Below are 25,120 nucleotides of genomic sequence, written 5' to 3'. Positions count from 1 at the left end.
GAAATTCTATCTAGCCTTTAATCAGAGGAGTTAAAATGGACTTGAAGTTAGTAATTTCTGTCTTTACCATGATTCTATGGTTTTTTGTATGAAAATAAAACAATGTTTGTTTTGAGTCAGTTTAAATAAAAGTGTGTTTCATTTGTCTCTTTTTTGTGTGTATGCATGTAAACATATGCCTATTATAAGGATAGGATTAGTATCTAGAAGTCTTCAATGAAATTTTTGGCTCTTAAGAACCTGTTGAGAACGTTCAATGACTTTTATGCCCTTGTGTCATATACCAAGAAAAATGGGTCAGTTTATCACAGGCACAGAACTAAGTGATGGAATATATATACATATACATACACACACACACACACACACACACATATATATACATACATACATGTATATATATGTATATATATATACACATATATATTTTGATTATAGATGGACACAATACTTTTATTTATTTTTATGTGGTGCTGAGGATCAAACCCAGTGCCTCACACATGATAGGCATGTGCTATACCACTGAACTACAACCCAGCCCCTGGATAGACTCTTGACCTGTGAATTAAAGAAGTATATGATTTAAGTACTCCCCCTTGCCCCACAAGCTGTTTTTTCTAGAGTCTGATTAGAATGTTAGTTATTCACGGGATAATGATCAAAGAAGGGTAGTGTACTTCTTTGTGCTCTCATTATATAACCTAATGTCTTACATCACATTGCCTCAAATAAACATTCACTAAGATGGTAAATGTCTATTTTTCTGGCTTTGGGGAAGTTTGTTTTTATTGTGGCAGAATGACTTTACTCTTGATTTTATTTGATTTGTTTTCTTTTTACAGCCCCATTGATAAACCTTCAGATTCTCTCAGTATAGGGAATGGTGATAATTCCCAGCAGGTAAGATTTGGATAAAGTATCACTTTATCTGCCATACCCTGAAAACAAGGTATTCTGTGCAAGCAAAGTTACTAAATAGTGAAAAATATTTTAAATACTGACAATTTAAATTAAATACCTTTGATGGACAGCATTGTTGAGTGTGTTATTAGTAGCCTTCTTTTCCTTCACAGAATATATACAGCATAATTTAACCCTTTCATGATGATTTAAAACTATCATTAGGACCATATATAATTGTATTGTATGGTAGAATCTGCTTCTGTTATTGCTTTTTTCACTCTACTCAGATGTTCCCAGGCCAGCATGCCTTCTGAGTTCTTTTTTTTTTTTTTTTAATATTTATTCTTAAGTTTTAGGTGGACACAATATCTTTATTTTACATTTATGTGGTGCTGATGATCCAATCCAATGCCTCCTGCATGCTAGGGGAGCGCTCTACCTCTGAGCCACAACCCCAGCCCCCCCTTCTGAGTTCTTTTAAGAGTTGATTCTCCACTATATTCTTCCTGTCTTTTGCTGTCAGAATTTTCACCCAGCATTCTTATCCCTTAACATCTTTCCTCCTTTCTTTGCCAAATGGCTGTTGGCTTTGAAATGGTAAACCAGATGAGCTGTTCAAACTTTCATTCATTGTGAAAACAATTAGAGCATACTTTGTAATATTTTATTGCTTAGGAAACTTGTTTTTCACTACTTACATTTATGTACATCTCTTACACTGGTAAAATAAATGTAATTTTAATTGCTTCAATAGCAATGGCCAGTTTCCCACAATATAGGTGAAAAACTAAGAGGTCTAAAATATAGTGTTTTCTTATAATTCTCACTCACAAATTCCACAAAAGAATTTGAAAAATCCACATATCCCCTTATGTATTCTGGTTGACATTTTTTTCATAAGACAAAGGATGTATTTTTAAGTAAAAGTGCTACATTGCTCCTTCAATAACTAAGAAGTTTAATGTTTTGACATCCCATTGTAATGTTTTGATCATACATTTTGATACCCCACTATCCGTTTTTTAAAAATATACAAACTCCTCTTTGTCAGAAATTGTGCGTCATTTCTTTTCCTCTTTGACCTCCTGTTTCTGTTGCCATTAGGGTTTTATCTTGATATGATGTAGTTTTTTTTTTTTAATACACATACCCAAATAAAAATATGCATATAAATTGAAATAAAAATGTTTTTGCTGTGAAGTCTTTAAATGTCAATTTTTTTCTGAATGGTTATTAAAAGGAATTGTTGATTAAAACAATGTGTGGATTTTGATAAAAAAATCATTAAACATAAAAACTGAACTTATTGGAAATTCATTTCTTAGGGAGATGAATTGGGCAATTTTAAATTTAGATTTCATGTATCCTGCATGAATATTATCTGTTGGTAAAATGAGACAGGTTTTAGCAATAGTCCTGGTTTTTCATTTTCTTAGGATATAACTGCTGAGGCATCTTGTTTGTATAATTAAGTAGATAGGAGAAATATTACATTATTATCACTTAAATCTTTGAATTCCTTCTGAATTAGATACCTAAAACACATATAAAGATTTACCATAATTATCTTTTAATGATAGCTTTGGAAACAACTTGATTCAAAATCTTCAGTTTTGTTAAAAGCAAAAAAAAAAGGGGGGGGGGACATCTAATTTTACAAAAGGTTCTAGTTGTTATAGTCACTTACTCTCTCTCTTGTTACCAACTGGAACATTTCTAATAATTTGTCCTTGGTCCCTAGAAAATTTTTATTCTTAAGAAAAATACTGTAATGAAATCCTAGAGAGTGAGAAATATTCTTTGTTTACAAAGTGAGAGGAGTAAGATTGTAAAAGGAAAGGAAATTGGTTTAATCTTTTCAGCTGGATCAGGTTTTTTTTTTTTTTTAAAAGAATATAGGTGCAAGTTAGTGATAGGATTGATTTTCTGACACTCCATGCTTTAATTAAAAAGTCTTTGAGTTCCCTTGTTTGAGATTACAGTTCTAATATATTTAGTTGCAACTCTTTTTAAGTGTGGCTTATTGAAAGTATAAACTTGTATTGATTATTTTCTTTTTCTTTTTTATTTAGATATCTAACAGTGATACGCCTTCACCACCACCTGGTTTATCAAAATCCAATCCAGTCATCCCCATCAGTTCATCCAATCACAGTGCACGGTCCCCATTTGAAGGGGCAGTAACAGAGTCACAGTCATTATTCTCAGACAATTTTCGCCATCCCAACCCTATCCCAAGTGGGCTTCCTCCTTTTCCCAGCTCCCCACAGACTTCTAGTGACTGGCCTACAGCACCAGAGCCACAGAGTCTCTTCACATCAGGTATATAACTAAAGTACCTGGACTTGTAACATAAAACCCATTTAGTAAGATATATTCTTAGCCTTTTTCTCTTGTACTTTCCTTTTATAAAAGTGTAAACATTTAAACTGCATGGGATTAGATGATAAGATAAATTGTTGTATATAACCCACAAGTTTTTGTGTTAAAAGACATTTCTGCAGAAATCAAGGGGTATATAATTTTTCCAATAAAAAAAGCTTATTTCTCTTGGAATTAGGATTTTTAAAATTAGGTTTGTGCTTTTGTAGTTAAATTTAAGATTCTCCCCTCCCCAACTGATAGTTATTTAGTTGTAAAAATTGTTTTGGCATTTTTAAAATCTATTTTCATTTTTATTTACTATAAATTCTCTTATTGATGCCATAAATTAGCATTCAGATCAGCACCTATGAAGCAGACAAAAAACCTATAATATTTTTCATTAAAGTGAATTTTTTTTTATTAAAGAGAGTGAGAGAGGAGAGAGAGAGAGAGAGAGAGAGAGAGAGAGAGAGAGAGAGAGAGAGAGAATTTTTAATATTTATTTTTTTAGTTCTTGGTGGACACAACATCTTTTGTTGGTATGTGGTGCTGAGGATCGAACCCGGGCCGCACGCATGCCAGGCGAGCGCGCTACCGCTTGAGCCACATCCCCAGCCCATTAAAGTGAATTTTTTTTCTTGGAAGTATATAAGACATTTAAAAAATATTTATACTTTGTATTTGATAAATACATTTTAACAAATAAGTTTTACTAATTAAAATCTGTTAAATTGTATTTATTACTTTGTTTCATTAAATGATTTATGCTGGTTTTGATTATGAATTGTTGAGTGTAATTTGGATATCAAATAGTTTGTAACTAATTATTTTACCAAGCTAAAAAGTCATTGATTTTGCACGTATTTGCTTTTATCTTACAATACGACATGTTTTTCATAGTTGTGGTTGCTTATTAATTGTGAAAGGGACCGGATGCATATTATATTCATCACTATTTTTCTTCCTAACAGAAACAATCCCAGTATCATCCTCCACAGACTGGCAAGCAGCATTTGGCTTTGGTTCTTCTAAACAACCAGAGGATGACTTGGGGTTTGATCCCTTTGATGTTACTCGAAAAGCCTTAGCAGACCTGATTGAGAAGGAATTGTCCGTCCAAGACCAACCTTCCCTTTCACCCACATCTCTTCAGAACTCCTCTTCACACACTACAACCGCCAAAGGTCCAGGCTCTGGATTCCTACACCCTGCTGCACCGACAAATGCCAACTCTCTTAATAGTACCTTTTCAGTCTTGCCACAAAGATTCCCTCAATTTCAGCAGCACCGAGCAGTTTATAATTCCTTCAGTTTTCCAGGCCAGGCAGCCCGCTATCCTTGGATGGCCTTTCCACGCAATAGCATCATGCACTTGAACCACACAGCAAACCCCACCTCAAATAGTAATTTCTTGGACTTGAATCTCCCGCCACAGCACAACACAGGTCTGGGAGGGATCCCTATAGCAGGTAGGTTCATTTAAAGCCTTTGAAAATTCTTGAATAACTCATGCCTTTACTTTGTTGGGTGGGTAGGGAAGGAACTATTGAATAACAGAGGGTACTTATTGGTCATGAAAATTTCTGTAAAAAAAAGTTAGTCTTTATCATAATCTAAAATATTTTTAATTAGACAGATGCCTTGTAATATTGAGCTTTATAAGGATGGTGGAGTATTATACCAAGTCATTGTTTGGAAGCATTTTACTTAATAGGATAATTATCAAACTTTCATATGCTATATAAATGCAGAAAGAAAAAGAAAAAAAATGAACTCTGAAATTATGATGCTGTGAAGTTTAACACCATAGAAAAAATATTTTATGTTATAAAAGTAAAGTGGTTAAAACCCTTTTTAAAATGATAATCAATGAGAGCATGAGGGATAAAGCCACTCTAACTGGTAGGGCATTTACTTATTTTGACAGATACACACATACACATATCAAAACTGCGCTATAAATAAAGCATGAGAATATTTGAGAGCTCTGATTATTAATGTTTTGTAACATGTCACAGACATACTTTATATGGAAAAGAAATTGTTCAAGGAGAGAAATTACCCTTTTAGTTTGTCTTGTTTTTATTTCTGGGGGAAAATATTAGGTATATATTTAAGAATACAAGTTTGATACCAGAATACTTCTGGTCTTGTACTGCTACCCTTGAAGGTTTCAGAACTTTTGGGTCTAAGATCCTGTAACATTTTTTTAGATGTAGTGTTTTCTTAGGAAGTCATTCTTAATAGTGTTCTCATTTAATTTGGGCTTTTGAGATAATGTGTAAAAGAGAGTTTCTTCCTTTCCTTATTCTTTCAAGTAGAATAGAATAATCCTATACTGTGATATATAATTTATATAATTTATTTTTATCTTGTCATAGCCTTTAAGGTGTGGCATGACACAGGTGTTATTATATTAGAATACTTTGACAGTAAGGTATTCGTTCTCTTGTTGTTAGCAAGATAGATAAATGAATATACAGAGGTCCATCTAAATTCTTTGTCTGTATTCCCTTGGAACGCACAACATTTCATGATCTAGACAGAAAGCTAGATCTTAGTTTGTGACTGTGGATAAGTGAAGTGAATTTACATAATTTTAAGAGCACCCGATGTATTGATTTACACATTTATGAGACTTGTGGTATTTGCTCTTTTAATTATGGTAGATAGTAGGTAATCCAGAGTGACATTTTTCAGTCCTCTCCTTCTATGTGATATTCCCTTATGAAACAAGTGTTCAATTTCTGTACACCTTTTCTTTTCCTCCATTCAAGATAGCACATTAGAATACAATTATGTTTTGTTTTGCTTTGTTTTAATCATTTAGAAAGGTGGCGTTTTAATTATTAGTTGTGAATCTTATAATTGATTATAATATTAGAAATTAAAGTCCCCCTAAATATTTAAAAATAAAGTATTAACCCAATTACAATTAATATTTCAGTTCCTGTTTGATCAAACAATGAGCCAGGCCATGTGGGGATACAAAAGAAGTATAAAATACAAACACTATTTCCAAGTAGTTTAGAGTGTACTTGAAGAGATAAAAGTTATGTATGAAAATGGTAACATTGTATGGTGCTAGAATCTGAGAGACATCAATGTACCCTGTAATTGTTGGGGAGATTTAATTGAAGAAATAGGAATTGATCTGTACTACACTATCTTGGATTTGGGTTAGTGGCAGGGGAAGAGAAAGGGCCTTTTATGTTGATGGAAACCCCTTTAGTAAAGGCACAAAGGGCAGGCATTAGTGTGTCATTACATTAAGATGCATTAAAACTGCCTTCCATAATAGGAAGTGCTTCTTAAGCCATAGTAATACAATGGTTGAGAAGATGAGGCTCTCTGGAGATCGAGGCACAATAGTGTGGGCTTGATATGGGACTCTAGTCTTAGCTGCCTTCATTATATATTTTTATTTGACTTTCTACATGTCCATCTTCAATAAATTATGTGTTCTTCCAATTTCTTAGTTTTCAAATTGTCCATTAACACCAAAGAGCAATTTTAATCCAAGTATTTTAAGTAAGCAGATACTTTGGAGTGCCACACTGGTAATGAGTCATCACTGATCAGTGAATGTAGTTTTCCTATGTTAGTTATTAGAAATCTTTATCTGCAGTAGATACTTTATTTTTAAAATGTGGCATTAAATGATAGTTCTGTCTGTTTTTTTAATTTTTCTTTTACTCTATACTCAACCATAGGACACTAAAAACTTATTTTTCAGAGTTGCTAAAAATAAAGCACCAACTTTAGGTTTTGAATCATTGTTGTATTTGGTGGGGGGAAATTTGTTATTTCAGGTTTTCAAGTTTTGGCTCTGTATACTTGCTTGGTATTTAAATAGTGACTGTGGTTAAGCTGTTAGATTATTTTTAAGGCTCTGATAACTAGAGAAATTTCAAGTTTAATTTAAAATTGTTTGGCAAGAGTCACACAGCATCCTCTCATGGTTTATAAACACTTGACAGATACCTCAGGAAACTGAATGTGCTAAGCCTAAAAGCAGAATAATTGAATCATTGCAGCTAGATGATTTAGGATTTTCAGTAACTATGACAGAGTAAAATGACAGAGTAAAAAATCTGAAAACCTATATACCTCTTCAATGTGTCTAATTTGAAGCAGTTTATACCTAGGTAATATCTGTCTCCCCATCTGCAGTTGGAACTCAGTTGTCCTTGAGTTGAACTATTGAAAGAGAACTATTGTAGTGATCATCGTAGTATCTCATATAGAGTAGTTATTCATTAAATGCTTTAGTAATGAAGACTCCATACTGTTTCAGTGGGGCTTGCTACTTTAAGATAAAGAATATTCTAAACTAATTCTACACTGGGAACAGCATGTATATTTTATTTCTTAGGTATGAAGGGCAAAATAGGGTTCCTAACTTTTGGAGCGAATCAGAGTTGGCAGCCACCTGTATATCATTACAGATTTCATGTCTGTGTATTACATATTTGTATTAAATTTTATTTTTGGTTTGTTTCAGTTAATCATTAAAAAGTGATGTATCTGAAACCTATCATGGGAAGAACAGTTACCAGAGGTTTGACAGAAATTCAGCTTCTGTTTCCTTTATCTAATTGAAAACATTTTTGTTTTTAAAGTTATTTCCTTAATTAGGTGAAATCCTTTTAGCAGCATTTTCTTAGCTGCACGTCTGGTTTGCTAAGCTTAGAAAAAAAATTTAAATAAATATTCTTGGGAGGAACTTTGATTAGTGGGCAGTTATAATAAATTCATTTAGATTTTTTTTTTTATTGGAACCCTGTGCTTTTGTTGTAAAAAGTGACTTATCTTGTCCAGTTTCTTCATTTTAGGAATGGCAGAGCTGTATTCTAGGAAGCTTAACTACTTTGTTAAAGGTCACACATTCAATTAGTAGTAGAGTTAGCATAAGAACCCAGACCTCAAATTCAATAATGCAAATGTTTTTGCACTACAACACTGATGCTCTCCTTCACAATTGAAGATCACTGGCATGTACTTTAACTTGGCTTTCTTCCCATAGTAATTGACTTTTGCTCTCACATACTTGCAAGTCCCTTTTTATCAATAGTATTTATTCATGAGACAAATTGGCCCAGCTCAGGGATATAGCCTATAGTAAACAAATAAAAACAAAATTGAATGAAGTTTATTGACTTGATGAAAATCAGTCTCTAGCTTAGTCCTCGTTAATACCATGATCTTACCTAAGAACTCTAGTCTAAAGTTTTGTTTTACCAGGCTTCTTGCTATGTATTTGGGATTTGTAGGAAGTTTGCCAATTTATTGAAGAACTGAAATAATCTGTTCTATGGATCGATACACTCTTTGTCTACATTTTGTCAGTTAAGCTATCTTTCCAAATGTAATTTTGCAGATTTATTCTAAAGAATTCTCTGCCAAGATGTTTTTATTCCATAATGTTAAAAATTATTTGGAAAACAATAGTAAGTCTAAGTCTGTATGTTTTGTTGTTTCAAGATATACTTTAAAATATTTGAAATTGTTTAGACTTGGGATTTTTTTTCCTGTTTTGTTAATTCTAATTTTACTTATGAGAGCATTTTTCTTTAAATTTTTTTTGTTTCTATATCAACTGCTTTCACAGTGACGTGATTGAATTTTGAGTCATATGTGAAACCATTCACTTTTAGTGAAATAATGATTAGTTGTAATTAGGAGAACTGATTTCATTCATATGTAGTTCTCTGACCTAAAAGTAGTCATCTTACTTTCAGTCAATTGGATCAATATATTGTTAGCATTTTAATATTTTTCTGGTACCTCAAAAGTACACATTAAGTTTTCATGTTATATGTTAATTTACTGATTTAATCTTTATAATTTCCATCTTTTCCTAATGTATATAGCTTATGCTTTTAAAAGATGGATTTATAATTTTCTTTTTCAAAAATGAGTTTTTCATTCCTGTGAATCAATTTTTAATTTTTTCATAAAATATTTCTCATTAGGAGTGTCTCTGTTTATAAGGCGTCCAATTGGCTTGGAAAAGAATGGCTTTCCTGCCCTGTCTTCCTTTCTTTTTTCTTTTGGTAGTATATTTGTAATCTAAATCTACTATATTTGATCTTATCTCTGACAGCATTAAAATTAAGGGTGTGTTTAGAGTGTAACTACTTTCTAAGTACTTGAAAAGTTTATATTCTAGAATTCGTGTCTTGTTTCACACCCGGATTCCAACCATTAAGCATGTATTTTATATATGTATCAGTATTCCAAATATTTGAAATCATTTTTAAAGGGACTGTTAACAAATCTAGTCACCCATAACTAGACCATGACTGACTTTTCCACAGGGGAAGAAGAGGTGAAGGTTTCGACCATGCCACTGTCAGCCTCTTCCCATTCATTACAACAAGGACAGCAGCCTACAAGTCTCCACACTACTGTGGCCTGACAACAGAACTGAGAGGAGAGGATTAGACTCTGGGGTGCTTGCATGGGCAACCGGATTTTTGCATGATTCCTTTCTGATTTTGCATTTAATGTATACACACAAAAGAGCCAATATAAACGTTCCTCATGCCTACAACTAGCGTGTTACCTCATAGTTGCTAAAGTATTTCTTCATTAGGCCTTTAACATAATTTATTAGCATAATAATTTTGGCATTGTTTCTCATGAGTGATGCTATTTTTAACTCATATGAATAAACTTATAATACTAATTAAGATCCCAGATGAGATTAGCTAGAATTGTTCTTATTTTGGCTCTATAACTGAAAATATACAAAGGTAATGATAGTTCTTTGTTTTCTGATTTGTGAAAAAAAAATGGTAATATCCTAATTTGAGAATTGAGATGATAATGTCTATTGCATTCTTTGAATACTTGAGAAGAAAGAATACATATAAAACAAACTTGGTTGGTGTCATTTAATGCTTAGAAGGATGTTGTCAGCGATTGTTTTCAGTTACCTAGATTTATATCTTATATTATGCATTACATGTGTAGAAACTGTTTTGTTCTCTCTCATTTGCACATTTGCACTTTATTTTTGAATGGTTGTTAATTATAAAATAGATGGTTAAAAGATAATTATTATGGCCTAAATGCAATATAATCTCTTTCCTAACGCACTGCCTAGTATACCAGGAAATGCCTCAAAAACACAATTTCAACTTCTAATTGATTTATCAGAAACTTGAATGTGGGATGAACATTGTATGTGAGTAGCCGCTAAAGTAGTATAAAATTTTTATTGAACAAATAGTAGTTTGGTGGGATATTTGTTTGGAAATTTCATTGTTTAATACCTGAAATGTGGTAATAAGTCTTTGTAAGTATTTGACCTAAATGAGACTTAAAGTAGAAGAGAAAAGTTTGGATGTCCTCTAAAATTAGTCCATGTAAGTTGTAAATGGATATTTTAGTGAATCACAGAAAATAGTGGAGTACTTTATAGGATAATGTAAAGTGATGTTTTTGATAATACAAAATTTCTTGAAATAGTTTTAAAACTGATAATAAAAGAAAACTGAACTCAGTTTGGAGCAGTGGACAAAAGCTGATTTAGAAAACATGATCATATTCTGCCTATGTGAAGCAGCATCTGAGAAGAAAGGGAAAGTCAAAACAATTGTGATTTAACAACAACAACAAGAAGAAAGTATGCCTTAATTTGTTTTAAAAAAATACAAGAGGGGTGTCATGAATACTAAAAAGGCTAGAGATTTTAAATAATAAAATCTGCTTATTAGTAGATGATGCTATTGTTATGTTGGAGTTGGAATTTGGGGATTATACTCTATGTAAGATCTGATTACTTTTTCTAGATATAGTGCAACAAATTAAATGGTCTTATCCTGAAGTATAGTTGGGTAAACCAAAATCTATACTTAATATCCTGTGATTTGGTTACCTGAGGATGCAGAAGGAACTAATTATCTAGCCATCTAAGTTATTTTTATGAAACTCCACATGAATACCAATTTCTAATTTTCATTTAGAAGTGGTTTTAAGCCAGCATTTTAAGAAAATCCAATAAAATACTGTAGACTTATTAAACATCAATCTTTAATTATAGCTTAATTTAATTATGATTTTCATTTTTGTTGTAAAAGACTAACACTTTGCCAATTATTTCCTGCGGAGCAAGTGGTCCTTCACTTTGTTAACAAAACATGGGCTCCTTGTCATGATGCTTACCAGCTCATAGCTTTCTCCAGCTTTCAATGTAAGCTTTTCATCTCCTGGATCTTCTTACAAAGCCATAGCAGGTGGTTAGGTCTTATTTACTTACTTCTCAGTGTTGAGAGAGATACCTGTTAAACAAACCTCCTTTCCTGATCTTTCTGTTTCTGTTTCTTTTTTCCATTCATATTTGTATAGAAAAGCTGTCTTGAAGTTTACCCAGACTTTCCCAGAGTCCTGAATAGATTCCCAAAGCAGTCCCTTTGCTGCTGCTCATCTCTCCCTGCTTCCAGGCACACCACCAGTCAGGAAAGTGCTTCTTGAGATAGTAAGACTCCAATTTCCAAATTTTTATAAGGAATGTCTAAAAGTGATCCTTAAATTCACTGATGAATTTCAAGACCACTTTGTAAGGCCTTATCTTTTTGCTTACTTAATAGTTTATTTAATATTTTTCCTTAGAAGTATTAAAAGTCAGCCATAATTTTATGCTCAAGCACCATTTCACCTGACTAGCAAATTGTAACCAAAATGATGGTAAAGAATGAGAAATTCTAAAAAGCTTCAGGTTTGTTTCGGTCCATCTTTTGCAAGGAAAAGTTTACACACACACACACACATTTGTACATCCTTAACCTTTATAAAGCGACTAGTCTTTTCCTAACACAGGAATTTTAACCTGGAGTCCAGAACTCTGAAGCTACAAAATTGTGGATTTGTGTGCATGTACACATCTATTCTTTTTTTGAGAGAAAGGGAGACAATCTTTAGTTACTAGATTTATAAGGGGTTTGTTGACACCCATCTACACCTCAAAGAAATAAAAAAGGGGGGGATTAACTGTTGCCTTGAAAAGTTTTTGGTGCCACTGTAGAAAATAGGCTTGCACTGAAAGAGTTTAGTTATATAATATCAAGTGCCTCTTTCTTGACTACATTTTCTTAAAGATCCCATTAGAAAAACATGTTTTGATTAGTAATGCTTTCCTTCTTATTCTACTGTTGCGTTGTGTTTTTCCAGGGGATACTTTTGTGTATTCTCCTCTTATTTTCACAAAGCTTTAATTAAATATTTGAGTACTGATTTTGCGTAGTGACCTGAGCTAGATCTTGAAGGATACAAAGCTGAATGAGATAAATGTACATCCTGTCATCAAGGATGAATCCAGTGGCAATTGTATTTTCACATTGTTTTTATCAGATCAGCTCTTGATATGTTTTAATAAGAATAGTCATAACAGTCCAGATTCATTTCATTGTTCATCTCTCAGTAACCTTTTTAACAGTGGCAACAAAGGATATTGAATACTTTTATTTCAAATATTTGATAATTTGTAGGAGGTGAAAAAAACCTTAATAGGAAAAACATATATTCGTTATTCTTATTTAAGTGTGTGTATGCTCATGTATCTTTACTTAGTGTTCTGGGAAATAACTGAAGCCTTCTATATACGTGTTGTGTTCCTTTAAAAAAAAAAAAACTTTAATGCATTTGTCTGTGCACATTTCTACTGACATGGCTCCTATTTGTATCTTATTCCAATTACCTTCAAGATTGCCAGAACTTTCTTCTGCTGTGACACAGGCCCTTAGGAAGGTGGGAAGTACACCCACAGAGGCATTGCTGCAGAAAGTCAAGAGAAAGGAACAAATAGCTGTATTGAAATCTTACAAAAATGAAAATTATTATTTATGCAGACAAACTGGGGTACCATTTATTTATCCTATGCTGATTTGTAATGTTTTGGATTTTTGGTTTATGATTTTTAAAAAGTATTTTTTAGTTGGACACGATATCTTCATTTCCATTTATTCATTTTTTATGTGTGCTGAAGATCGAACCCAGGGCCCCGCACATGCTAGACGAGTGCTCCTCCACTAAACCACAATCCCATCCCCTGGTTTATGATTTATTGTAAAGTGTCCCCAATATCATACAATTGGAAATACAATTCAATCTTCCTTTTTTTTTTTTTTTTTTTGTACCAGTGATTGAACCTAGGGTTGCTCCACCACTGAGCCACATCCCCACCCCCTTTCCATGTTTTAGTTTTGAGACAGGGTCTTGCTAAGTCTTTAGAACCTTGCTGTGCTGCCAAGGTTGGTCTCAAATTTGTAATCCTCCTCAGCCTCCTGAGGCACTTGGATTACAGGTGTATGTCACTGCACCCAGCCAGCCTTTTAAAGAAGTAATAATGCCAAACAATTACACACACACACTCTTTTATTTTCCAAAATTGGCAAAGTCAGATTATCTGGTGTCAGTCTTGTCTTTCTTCACTTTAGTGCTATGCCCTTCTCTGAATGAGTAAGTGGCAGTAAGATATGAAAGTGTTCATCATGTAAATATTTAGTGAAAAATATCAAATATGCTGATAGTAAAGAAAAGAAGTTCTTGTGAGCTGATATAAGGAGAGGCTTCATGAAAAGAGTATGGTACTTTCTGACTTTCAAAGATGATTTAAATTTAAAATGAAAGCAGTAGAAGATTAGTACAATAAAGGGGGAGGATTGAACCACAGACTAGAAGCAGAAATTAGCATGGTGCAAAGGAGTTAGAAGGGAAGGACAGTAAGGAAATGCACTCGCTGAGTTGTACAGGTCCTGTAGGTAGGCCAAGTGCTGAGAGCCTTGAATATTAAAAAAGGGAGTTCCACCTTGATATGGTAGAGGTAGAGAACTGTGGGGTTTTGGCAAAGATGTTGCTTCATTATAGCATTTGGGGGAGAGGTGCTGGGGAGTGAATCCAGGGATGCTTAACCACTGAGCCACATCCCCAGCGCTTTTTATATTTTATTTATAGATAGGTCTCGCTGAGTTGCTTAGGGCTTCTCTAAGTTACTGAGGCTGGCTTTGAACTCAGGATCCTCCTGCCTCAGCCTTTGGAGCCTCTGGGATTACAGGTGTACACCACCTTGCCTAACTCTTTATAGTGTTTTTAAGAAAAGTAATTTGGATAATGTGTTTGACTATAGTGAGGACAAATTAGAAAGCAGTGCCATTGCTGGGCAGAGTGAGTGAGTTGGTCGGCCTGGGCTACAATGTAATAGTTGGGGTGAAGAAGAAATTATGACCTAGAAATTGGAAAGCATGAGATCTGAGAAAGGGACTTTAGGTTTGACTGTCAGATCTCTGGCGACCCAACTTTCATATAAAGGTAGGAGAGGGAGCCAGATTCCTGGAACTAGTCAAGGAAATGTGAAGGATATGAATATCTACTTATTTAAGAAATTTGGTAAGAAGGTGAAAAGGAAAACATAGTGTTAACTAGATGGGTGGTAGAGCTTAGGAGACACTGCTTTTTAAGGAAAAGACCCAAAAGGACATATGACAGTTGAGAAGAGGAGACTGACAGTAGTGAAGGCAAGAGAGACCAATTCAGCAGGATAAACGTACCTTTGCAGATGGTAGAAGGAAATAACCCTTGAAATGAAGTTGTGATTTATCTTTAGAGAAATGAGATGTACCTTTCCCCATCATGTGTCAGGGCAGTTAAAAGACTAGGGAAAAAGAAAGCAAGATTAGAGAAAATGAGAACAAATTATAGCAGTAATTATTAGAATGCATTATTTGAGAATGAAGGTGAAAGAGTTGAGTTGGGAGTGATTTTTTAGCTTTGAAATATAGAATTTCTGTGTAAAGATATGGGTCCACTTAGAAGTGTTTATAAAAAAGAGTCCACATTTGTGTAGTTTTGTGTGTTCCTCTGGTTTGGCACAAAGCATCAGGAGTAGAAAAGCAAATATTGAGTTTGGTTAGAAGATGAAGAGGACATGGATATAAAGATGTTTAGGAAGACAATATTAAAATACCTAATCTTATGGTCAGGAAGAGTCCACTGAGATAGTTTTCTGTGAACCAGTGGTCTGAGTCATGTGGAAGGGAGTTGAATGATTTTAGATTTAATGAGAATAAAGAATAAGTTAGTGTTGTTAAAAGAATGGCAAAGGCTGAGGGTAGAGTTCAGTGATAGAACAATTGCCAAGCATGTGCAAGACCCTGAGTTCAGTTCCCAACACTGCAGTAAATACATAAATACATCCATTAAAAGAACGGCAAGTAAGGAGACTGGTCAATGTGTTGACCTCATAGTGCTAAACGATGGGTGAGAAGCAGGGGAAGAATGGTGGTCCAATGTCTAACTAGTGTTGGGGGTTAGTAAGAAGCCTAGCTTTTGTAACCCTTTATGCTCTCTACCCTGTCCCCACCCTTGTCTTTTTGTGAGAGTAGGAAGTCAAAATTGTAGGAAGCGTGGGGAATCCTGAATAAGGTTTCCAGTTGAAATGATTCAAAGCAAACTTCTATTCTCAAAGCACAATAGGAAGACATGGAAGCAGAGTGCTGGGGAGGGGCTGGGAAAAGCCAGACATGAGAATAGATAGGCACAAGTAAGTCCAGTGAGTGCAAGGAATTGGCAGAAATGTTACTTACAAAGTGAAAGATTAAGATAAAGTGGTAGGTCTGGGATATGATGAGTCTGGAGGTTGAGGAGCTCATGTTACAGGTGAGCTAGCTTCTGCCAGTCTCACAAGCAAAATAGAAAGCTCCCTTCCCCACCCGCATAGGCTTTCCTACTTACAAAGGGAAAGGATCTCTTCTTATGTAGTTGGAAGAGGCCATTCTTCCTTATGTATATAGTAGATTTTCATTAAAAATAGTATATTCGTGTAAAGTAGAAAAGAGAAGTTAGGTTATAAAAATATTTTGGCACTCCCCCCAAGATAACATACTATGTGAATAAATAAAATCTCCAAATTATTGGACAAGTCTATAGTTTGCTTACTTAGAATATAACCTTATAGGAAAATTGCTGTAGATATAGTAGGGCAGGGATGAAGATATATTTAATATCAACAGCAAATATCACTAGTTTGGAAGCAACCTTAGTTTCCAGGCACTAAGTTATATAAAAATTCACAGGGCTTATTTCCATATACAACAGTAAGATATCAACTGTGAAATTTGAAAATGATAATGCTTCAAATTGTAAATCATTACTCGAGAATACCATGTTGCAAAATCATGTTGATGGCTTGAGAAACCATGCTCCTTAGATCTCCTTTCTGGTCTGTGGTTTACTTCCAAGAATATCAATCTAGCCACCCCAAATTGCTGGTCATACCAACTTATAGCTCTTTTAGGAGCTATTTCTATAGAATCAGCTCTTGATAGTTCAAGATTTAGTAAGGATATTCATTAAGAATTAATTCTATTTCATGGTCTTTAGTTGTAGATGGACACAATACCAAAAATTTGTTTATTATTTTTATGTGGTGCTAGGGATCGAGGCCAGTGCCTCATGAATTCTAGGCAAGCACTCTACCACTGAGCCACAAACCCCTGTCCTATTTCATGGTCTTTTGAAGAGTCTATCCTGAGTTTGAGTTATACAGAAATCTAGTTTACACTTGTTAGGTACCTAGAACAGGAGGTGGTAAACCCAAGTTTGTTTGTTTTTGTTTGGGGGATTGAACCCAGGAGCACTTTACCACTGAACTATATATAGCTCCAGATCTTTCTATTATTTGTTTTGAGGTATAGTCTCACTGAATTGCTGAGGCTGGCCTCAAACTTGGTCCTGCCTCAATCACCTGAGATGCTGTGATGTGGACCTGTGCCCAGTGTAAGCCCAAGTTGTTCAAGCCACTTGAAAGTTGAATTACATAGAAGTTCTAAATTACATTGAAGTTCACAAAACAGCTTGAAATTGTTTTGAGAACAGTCCTTTTCCTCCAGGTTCCTCTTGGTCACACTTCCTAGTGCAACTATTGACTTTTCTGTTGTAGCCCATTTCACATGCTTAAGGTTATTCTAAAGGTTTGTTGAAGCTCCAAGCTAATCTGGAACATAATATACTTAGAATAGTTTGGTAGAATAGTTTGGTCATTCCTGCTCCTGCTTGGTGTTCAGACCCATTAGAAACACCCCCAAAGCTTTCTCTCCATATAATTTATAATGTCTTGGAAGTATCCAGTAGCTTTCTTTTTTTTTTTTAATCGAGGTGGAATTCACATAAAATAGAATTAACTATTTGAACTATTAACTGTTCACATGAAATAGAATTCATTGGCCTAGTACTATTTTTTAAATTATTTCTCTGTCAAAGTAGTAGAATAAATAACCTGTGAGAATTTTGGCCCCTTCCTTTTTAGAGCTATATGATAATAGCGGCATCTAGACTTATTATTTTACCCATTAGGCTGAAAGGCAAATGGCAAACCTTAAAATATTCAAATGTGTACCTTCCCCCCCAAAAAAATAAAAATAGAAAAGCAACAAATGTGTACCCTCCCCCCAAAAAAATAAATATAGAAAAGCAGGGAGCTTTGGGCAAGAGACCTTATGAAATTTGTTTTTCTGAGTAGGTTAAAATGTTTGAAGCAATCCTCAGAGTAGTTTTGAAATGGTAATGACAGTTTTACTATCTCTGTGATACTTAATTAGCATTGTATAAGAAAAGTAATCTAGAAGACTAGTTCTCTCCCAGTACATGCCTGTAATTTCAGGTTCTGGGAAGGGAGAGGCAGGAGGATTGCAGGTTCAAGGTCAGCCAGATCCTGTCTGAAAAATTAGAAAGAAATAGAGCTGGGGGTGTAGCTCAGTGATGGAGCGCTTGCCTAGCCTGTGCAAGGCCCTGGGTTCCATACCCAGTACCACAAAAAAGAAAAGACAAGACTGGTTCCGTACATGTGAGTTGGAGTATGTGTGCATGTACATATGTGCATTTATATTGTTTTTTTTTTATATATAAAGTAGTTTTCAGTTAAATTCCCCTTAACAAATACAGCAAAGCAAAAAGTCTAGGCCATTTTTCTGTTACTTCTCATTTGTTTATTCCTTCTATATTTCAATTATTTATATGTTCAGGATCAATATTTTTATTCTGAGTTTGTTTTTTAACGAAAGAAAGACTGTTTAGATGCAGTGAGATTACATTACTGGTGCCCAACTCACCCTGGTCATGCTTTATCTAAACAAATATTTCATAGCTTTTTCTCATCAAATTCTTCTCACATTAAGGATATCCATCCCATGTCACACTCTTTGGAAAAACCTACAGAAAAGATAATTAAGAATACAAGATTTGTATTGAGGTCATGAAACTTGAGATAACCTGATAGATAACCATCTTTAACAGGACTTTTTAGAAATCAAATGATGATGATGATGATGATGATAACAAGGCTCAGAAGAATTGTGATTTACCCCTAGCCACATTCTAGCAGCAATTTAAAGTTCCCTTAGCCTTTACCACATGAATTTGTTTTCACACATAGAATTCAGTGGAAAAAAGAACTTCAAAATTAAGGATTTATCTCTTCCCTAAACATTGTTCTTACAGTTTAGTTATAATAGCAGTTTTCTCTAATTAAGGACTTCCAACTATGAATCAGTGCATATAATATGAATTTAAGTCTTTCAAAAATGTCCACAGACTGATAGGTATGGTCAAGTCAACCTTATGTTAAACATGGCCCAGTGATCTTAGAGTCTAACTTTGAGAAGGGTAAAAACTATAACCTTGAAACTATTCTTCATGAAGACTTAATTACTTAATTCCTAGTGTCAGGAGAAAAATAAAAGAGTAAAACAGGTAGAATTTAATTTACCTAGGATTTTTCTCTAGTACCTAGGAGCAGTTAAGAACCAACAGGCATAACCACTAGACTGCTGACATCCTTAATATTACAAAATAAAGAAGGGGGAAAAATAATGGCACCAAGATACACTACACCCAAACTAATGGTGTGATCTCAGATTCAACTTTCAAGAAGAACTGCCCTGCACTATATCATGTTGAATGATAGCATATCTACTGATTTTATTTTTCCAATCAAAGAGGTTGTTGTTTTCAGCATACAGAAACAGGGAAAGCTCCATGAGGATTTAAAGATGATAATAACTATCACCATCTCCAAGACGAAAATCAAGACTGACTGCAATCAACTTTTGTAACCTAGTGCTATTTTCTAACATGGTGAGATCTGTCCCAAAGACTGCCAGTATTTATACTCTGTTATTAGTCTTGGAGTAGAACACTGTGATTTGGAACTTAATTAGGATGTTTTTAAATTTCATCATGTAATATGTTGCCATTTGTAAGAAGTCGTTGACTCCCCAAAGCTGGTTATTTTTTCCTTTATTGTGTCTGTAAGTTGAGTCCCCAGCTAAAGGTAAAGGAAGTGATGGGTTAGGACTTCAGCAACCAAATAGGAACGTTTCTCATTGGCCATAAGCTGAGTGTTGGGTTACATGCCTTTTACATTTTCTCTATTAAAATAATAGTTTTTATTAACATTTATTGTTGTAGTGCTTGCCTAGCATGTATAAGAACCTGGGATCAATCTCGAACACTGCTTAAATATATATATATATACACACATACACACACATACATGCCTTACTTCCCTAAGGCCCCAATTTAGAGAAAGATTTGCTAGCAGATATGTGTTTTTCTCTTTTCTAAATTGTTTGCTAATAAACCTAACCATAGTCGTCCACTGGTCTCACAGTTGTAACATTCCTTGAGTTTTGGTCTAGTCGGTCCTTTTAAGGTATAAAGTCTAAAACTTGTATTTTAAGTGATAGGTTATTATTTCATTAGAATAAAACATATTACTAAAACTAGCACTGATTTAAATAATCTCTGAATAAATATACAGAGCCCTTCAAGCTTTATTTTAATAAAAAAATCTTTCAGTTCTTGATCACCTTGAGTCCCATTCTGATAGCTGTGCTCACCTCTCCATCCAGTTTCTTTTTCCTTCTTTGGACAAAAAAAGCAATCATTTCTTTTTCCATGTAACTTACAACATTTAATAGGGAGGTCACAAGTTATCTGCATGATTTCTCTGTTGGATCCTAGACAAGGCTGAATTTTCCCTCTAACAGAAGAGAGCTCTTCCTCTATCCAGCTGTTCAGTGTTCTTTTGGAGTGTCTACTCGGTTACCAGAGTCACTAGACCCTGTATCTCCCTCCAAATCATTCTTGTAGCGTTTAGCTTATTTCCAAACTGGCTTTTGATTTTGAGTGACCATATTCTTTATTCTCTTCCTCTTCACACTCTTTTAAATCAAAATAGAATTTTTAAACAGAAGGCATACTTTTGATTTTGGAGTTGGTTGAGGAACAACCACTACATTGTTGAAAGTTGAATCAGTGAAGATTTTTACATTTTAAGTTTTGCATCATTTAATTCACCCCCATTAAAAAAAAATTTTTTTTTTAGTGGTTGATAAGACATCCATTACACCCTCTATATGTGGTGCTGAGAATCGAACCTAGTGCTTCACACATGCCAGGCAAGTGCGCTACCACTGAGCCACAGCCCAGTCCTAATTGACCCCATTTTTAAGGTGATGGTCACCCTTTAAAAAACTACCTAACACTTGGGAACAAAAAAAAAAGAGGTGGATAAATAAAATTTATCTAACACTTCTAAACAATGTAACTAAAATTCATAAATGTGTTTTTTATATAGTTAATTATTTTCACTAAAATATAAATCAGTATAAAATTCCAGGATGTCTGAAATAAGAATTATAATTTCTGATTTATATTTAATAATGTATTCATCTGATCTTCCTTCTCTTGCCTCCTGCCTTTTTTCTCAATAGAATTCAACATTGATTGCCAGAGACAGTCTTGACAGAACCAATTCTCAATCTGTTATAAATTCAACTATAATAACCGTAGCTAAGGATGAATATTTAAATAAATGTATATTTTAAGTGATTTTAAAACAAAGAGCCCTTTAGCTGGTGAGCATGTAAGTCTTTGAATGCATCAGAGTCTTTTAAAATAATGTCCTCCGCAGGAGTATCATCCTGTGTAGGCCTGGACAGGATGTATTATTATGGGACTACTTGTGACATATATAATCAGTTTAATAATTACAGCTCTGTAGCATTAACATTAGAGTAGTTAATACTAGGACATTGTCTGTGATATTGTCCTGAGCCCAAGAGTCTCCATAGATACGGACTTTTAAGATTGAGACATCATTTGAAAATTGGAAGCAAAAGTTTTATTTATATTACTATATGAATAAATAGAAGGAAGAAAAAGCAAAATAGTTTTTTTAAAATACTTTATTTTTTAGTGTTGATTTAGAATCACAGCAAAATTGAATGGCAAATACAGAAATTTCCCATATACTCCCTGCCCTCATACATGTCCTCCTCCATTATCAACATCCTTCAAAGGAGTGCCACAGTTGAGCCACCTGTATTAACATGCCATTATCACCCATAGACCATGGTGGGCCTTAGGCTCTTGATGTGATACATTCTGTAGGTTTAGTTAAATGTATATGGGGCTGGGGATGTGGCTCAAGGTAGAGCACTCGCCTGTCATGCGTGCGGCCCGGGTTCGATCCTCAGCACCACATACAAAGAAAGATGTTGTATCTGCTGAAAACTGAAAAATAAATATTAAAAATAATTCTCTCTCTCTCTCTCTCTCTCTCTTAAAAAAAAAATGTATAGTGACCTGTGTTTGTCATTATGGTATCATGCAGAATAGTTTTACTGCCCTGAAATCCTTTATCCCTTCCTACTCATCTGTCTCACTTTCTCTCCTCTCTGATCCCTGGCAACAACTCATCTTTTTACTATCTCATAGTTTTACCTTTTCTAGGTCTTGTATTTGAAATCATATAGGATATAGTCTTTTTAGATTTACTTCTTTTACTTAGTAATATGCCTTTAAGTTTTCTGCAGTCTTTTGTTTCTCTTAAATCACATTTTTAAGTCAAATTTAGAAAAAAAATATTTTAAAAACCAGTCTTAAGACAAACCTGAAATAAATATCCCTTAATTGGGTAACTTGTACAATGAGAAAGAATTCTTTTAAAGATATGATTGATCTGATATATTGAAAATGTTTACCACTATACTCATTTAATTTTAGTATAAAATAATGGGAAATTATAACCTTTTCTGAAATAATTATTTTCTGAAATTAAACAAACTATTGCTTTAAGGCCTAAAAATACTATCCAGACATGAAACTCATAATTGGGTTATGAAGCATTTATCAATTAAAATCATGTTTTGGAAAAAATGAACAATTTTAGTCTTCTTATTTAGGATTCTCATGACTTTGATTTAAATAAAATAATTCTATGCTGATAGGACCCTTCCTTTTAGAAAAAGATGAAACATCTTCAATATTGAAATAAAAGTAAGCTATGTAATAAAAACAGTGAAGAACTGGTTTGATGTTTTAAATAACTTCAATAATTTGGAAATTTTTTAATTTGGAAAATTATGAACATCAAAAATCTTAGGAATTTCAGTAGACATATAAGCATCAGGGGAATTGCTGCAAAGGCTCAAAATACTTTGATCTGAATGTAAGCCTGAAGAGAAATTTTTACCCCAACAAAAATATGCTGTTGGCAGTAAACAACCAAAAGATATCACTGACTTTCTTTAAAATGGCCAACCTCTAGTGACTCAGTAAAGAAAGAAAACAAGCACAACAGTGTGAATTTTAGGAAACTGTTGGAACTCCAGAGAAACTGGCCCAGAGTAGACATTCAATTAATATTTGTTGAATAAAAATTAGTGTTTGAGAGCGGGATGTTTCTGGAGTTCTGCAAAGCACAGATCTGCTTTGTGTTACAGCAGGACTTCTGGAAGCATTTGGAACTCATTTGCACATGAGTTATAACTTACCTCTGGATTCTGTTGTGGCCTTCTGTGTTAAGATTTCCTCCCCCACAACCCCTCACTGTGTGATTATTCCTTTTCTTCTTCTTCTTCTTCTTCTTCTTTTTTTTTTTTAACCTTTGAATCAGGAAAACTCACCTCTTAGCTTTTTTTCAGGTGTTCTTCTCAATACCCCACCAGCCATCACCACCTTTAAAATTTTTTTTATGACATACCACTTTTCTTACCATCCTATTCCTATTTATATATAAAATGTTGATAAGTCTTTAATGAAACACGTACACAAAATTCAGAAAGACCATAAAAAGAATCTGCTTTTTTAGAACTCTATGCATACTGCTGAGCTGTTTTAGGAGCTTGTTTGTAGGAAGTTCTTTGGGGCAACTTGTAATTGTTAACATTTTTCCCTGGTGTTTTAAGCCAAAGTCTTCTCATCTTTTCCCATTTGTACCTTTTGAGAGCAGTTTATCAAATATGTGAAGACAGTCACCACTTCTCTGGTAACTTCCTGGATGTAGCTTAAACATCCATTCCACATGTAACTTGACATCCAGTTTTCATGTAGTCTAGTACTCTTCTACACGTATTTTGGACTTGACAGTGTCTTTCTTAAAACATGAAGCTCTAAGACTAGGATTGTAGCTTAGTAGTAGAGTATTTGCCTAGTATGTACGAAGCCCTGAGTTCCATCCCCCGTACTACAAAAGTAAAGGAAAGGAGAAGCTCACACTTGAATAATCCATATACATTCATCTAATCTTAATTTTTCATGAAAACTATTCTTATTAGTACTATCTTTACATTTATAGATTTTTTTTTAATAAAAGCATCTTGTGGGATGAGTATTATCTCCATTTATAAATGAGGAAACTGAGGCATAGTGGTTACCATTTGTGTTTGCCCAAGGTCAGATCATTGCTAATTTAGACATTGCACAGCCATTTACATGGTCTTAATATTACCTTTTTAGGAGTTCTGTTACCCAAGTTGTCATATCAGGTTTCATGAACCTATTAATAAAGCCCCTTGACCTTTTTCCTTATACACTAGTTAGCTTTCTTTTATCCTGCTCTGTCCTAATGCATTTTTTTTTTTTGAGAGAGAGAGAGAGAGAGAGAGAATTTTTAATATTTTTTTTTTAGTTCTTGGCGGACACAACATCTTTGTTGGTATGTGGTGCTGAGGATCGAACCCGGGCCGCACGCATGCCAGGCGAGCGTGCTACCGCTTGAGCCACATCCCCAGCCCCAATAAACGGACTATTATAAAGCAAAAGATAAATATTATCAATAACACTGTTTATAACATTTGTGTGAAGAGTACAAGAATTTTAAGGTTAGGTAGTTTCCATTATTGAGTTTATCATCTATAGAATTGTTTTTTTGTTTGCATATTTAAATGAACTTTGTGGGTTAAGTATAATACAAAGCATGGAGTCAAACATAAACCATAAAATCATAGACACCTTTAGGTCAACACAGTACCTTTCAGTTCTGTGTAAAATCATTTAAATATTGTTACCCATGCTGTACTTAACTATTTCATCCCAAAAGGAAATCTCAGAGAACTTAGCAGAAACTGTCGAATTCAAGATATATTATGCTGCTTCTGACATCCTGAGAAACTATCCAGAGAATAAATTACTTTGGTATGATTGGTTCTTTATGAAAATTCATTTCAGCTTTCATCAGTCACTCCTTTCCACTCTTTTAGGATTGATGTGTCAGTGGAATGGGAGTGGAGCTAGCTGCAAAGTCTGTAATTTGGGCAGACAGCAGAAGAGAAAAGAAAGTAAGCCACAGGATATAGGAGGACATTTCCAATGTTAAGCAGTCATCAGTAGAAGCTCCCTCCATGACCACCTGTTGAATTTCAAAATCAAGATTTATTTTAGGTGGAAGAGAGCTGGGGTTCTATCCAAAATGCTACCTGTTGTCCCCCCTCCCCCCCCAAAAAAAAGCGGAACAGTGGTTGATAAACCTGTCATATTTATTTCTGAAGACAATATTATCAAGTCCCTA

At 34.2% G+C, this 25,120-nt stretch overlaps 1 protein-coding gene across 9 annotated transcripts in view; it reads left to right on the top strand.

Moving 5' to 3' along the window:
- Positions 1 to 25,120, top strand: part of CNOT4 (CCR4-NOT transcription complex subunit 4) — a 133,643-nt gene that overhangs the window by 97,004 nt on the left and 11,519 nt on the right. For 7 of the 9 annotated variants that reach the window (XM_081287943.1, XM_081287941.1, XM_081287942.1 and 4 more), the window contains 3 exons: positions 843 to 900; positions 2,976 to 3,225; positions 4,239 to 4,736. In XM_081287943.1, the coding sequence (XP_081144069.1) occupies positions 843 to 900; positions 2,976 to 3,225; positions 4,239 to 4,736 (806 nt within the window). Of the gene's footprint in view, positions 1 to 842; positions 901 to 2,975; positions 3,226 to 4,238; positions 4,737 to 9,587; positions 24,166 to 25,120 lie in introns of those variants that run through there. The other 2 variants (XM_081287945.1, XM_081287944.1) reach the window with 1 other exon arrangement.

Source organism: Spermophilus citellus, assembly GCF_964194105.1.
Source record: "Spermophilus citellus genome assembly, chromosome: 3".
Classification (NCBI taxonomy): Eukaryota; Metazoa; Chordata; class Mammalia; order Rodentia; family Sciuridae; genus Spermophilus; species Spermophilus citellus.
Note: the sequence above shows the minus strand (reverse complement) of the source record. Positions and strands in the feature narration are given on the sequence as shown.